Consider the following 1,358-nt stretch of genomic DNA (forward strand, 5'->3'; position numbering starts at 1 on the left):
TAGGCATGCGACGTACGCTTGATCGCGGGCGAGCTTTTCCCGGCGGGCCATTTCCTGCTGCATGTACAGCTTGCGGAGCTCCGAGACTTCGGCCTTGTAGGCGCGACGGCTCTTGACGAACGAGTACGCAGCTTCAGTGCTGAACTACAGTTTGTACATACACACGTCAACCTTGGCTCCTCCAGGCGCATGTACCTGGCGGGAAGCGATGGCAATGCGTTGCATCCTTATCACGGCCTTCGGGGAATCGCGAACTGGAGGGCCTCATTTACTGGACAAGAGGGAGGTTCAGCATTTTGGCCAATCGAAATGCGTTTTTCACTTCGAACTTCGACACCATCGACTTCGGTGTTCGACGACCTGCTGCCAAAAGAGCAGATTATAGCTGATTTCTCACCAATCACAGAGAGGCATTTTCGAGATGAGGCATGCCGATTGGTTGAAATCCAAGACACGAAACGTCAGCAATAAGCTGACCACATTGTTTTTTGGCGCCAAACAAGTCAATCTCGCTGCGTACACAATATTGTCATTCGACTACTCTACTAACTAGAAATTTCTTTGCATCAAGGCGCCCAGGGTACATGTATTAGCCCCAGCATTTATATAAAACGATGGTCATCTTGTGGACTTCAGGCGTTCAAGGTCACGACTTCGCGGCCACTGCCCCGCACGAGTAGCACCGCCGGTAGGTGCTGTGTCAGCGCTTCAACGTACGTCACAACTAGACATGCAAGGGGGTGATGCCTTGATGCGAGAAGAAACTCGTACAGGAGAGTGCAGGGACGCCGATGAGGCGCGGGAGGTTCACCACGACGAGCGATGCATCGCCCGAGTGCTCCTACGCGTCGTCAACATCCTCTCGGCACCCTCTTCGATGAAAACGAACGAGCATGTGCTGGTTCATGAGCTGGGCGTGCATCAGGCGCGTGTCGGACGAGGTTGGTGGTAGCGACGCAGCAAAGCGCTTGGACCGCTCGTCGTCGTCGATGGCCGTGCCCACGTCGCTGAGGTCGTCCACGAGCTGCTCGTAGCCGTCGCGGATGGCGAAAGACATGGTCGTCACCTACGCGATGTGGGAGCTCTGTCCTATGTGTGTGTTTATGCTGTGTACCTTCATGGCGGCGAGCGCCTCCTTCTTCTTCAGCAACTCGTCCTTGGTGCGCTTGATGAGGAGCGACGAGATCGTTGCATTCCGCAGTGGCACGACGTGGACCTCTGCTTCAATGCGGACCCCTTCTAAAAAGTCGGCGAGGCGCGCCGCAATCTACTGCATTGATGAGACACAACGTGCATCGTTGCTCCGCGCACCTCGCCAGCATCTTCCTTCATCGAGACAACCGTGAAGAGCCGAAGCT

At 55.3% G+C, this 1,358-nt stretch overlaps 1 protein-coding gene across 1 annotated transcript; it reads right to left on the reverse strand.

The window, feature by feature from the left end:
- Positions 1-566: 566 nt before the first annotated feature.
- Positions 567-1,342, reverse strand: SPRG_15369 (hypothetical protein). Its single transcript, XM_012354457.1, has 5 exons — positions 1,312-1,342; positions 1,115-1,267; positions 890-1,066; positions 772-841; positions 567-724 (listed from the first exon to the last, which is right to left on the reverse strand). The coding sequence occupies exons 1-5, from the start codon at positions 1,330-1,332 to the stop codon at positions 633-635; spliced, it is 513 nt and encodes a 170-aa protein (XP_012209847.1). The 5' UTR covers positions 1,333-1,342; the 3' UTR covers positions 567-632.
- Positions 1,343-1,358: the final 16 nt, after the last annotated feature.

This window comes from Saprolegnia parasitica (genome assembly GCF_000151545.1).
Source record: "Saprolegnia parasitica CBS 223.65 unplaced genomic scaffold supercont2.162, whole genome shotgun sequence".
Classification (NCBI taxonomy): Eukaryota; Oomycota; class Saprolegniomycetes; order Saprolegniales; family Saprolegniaceae; genus Saprolegnia; species Saprolegnia parasitica.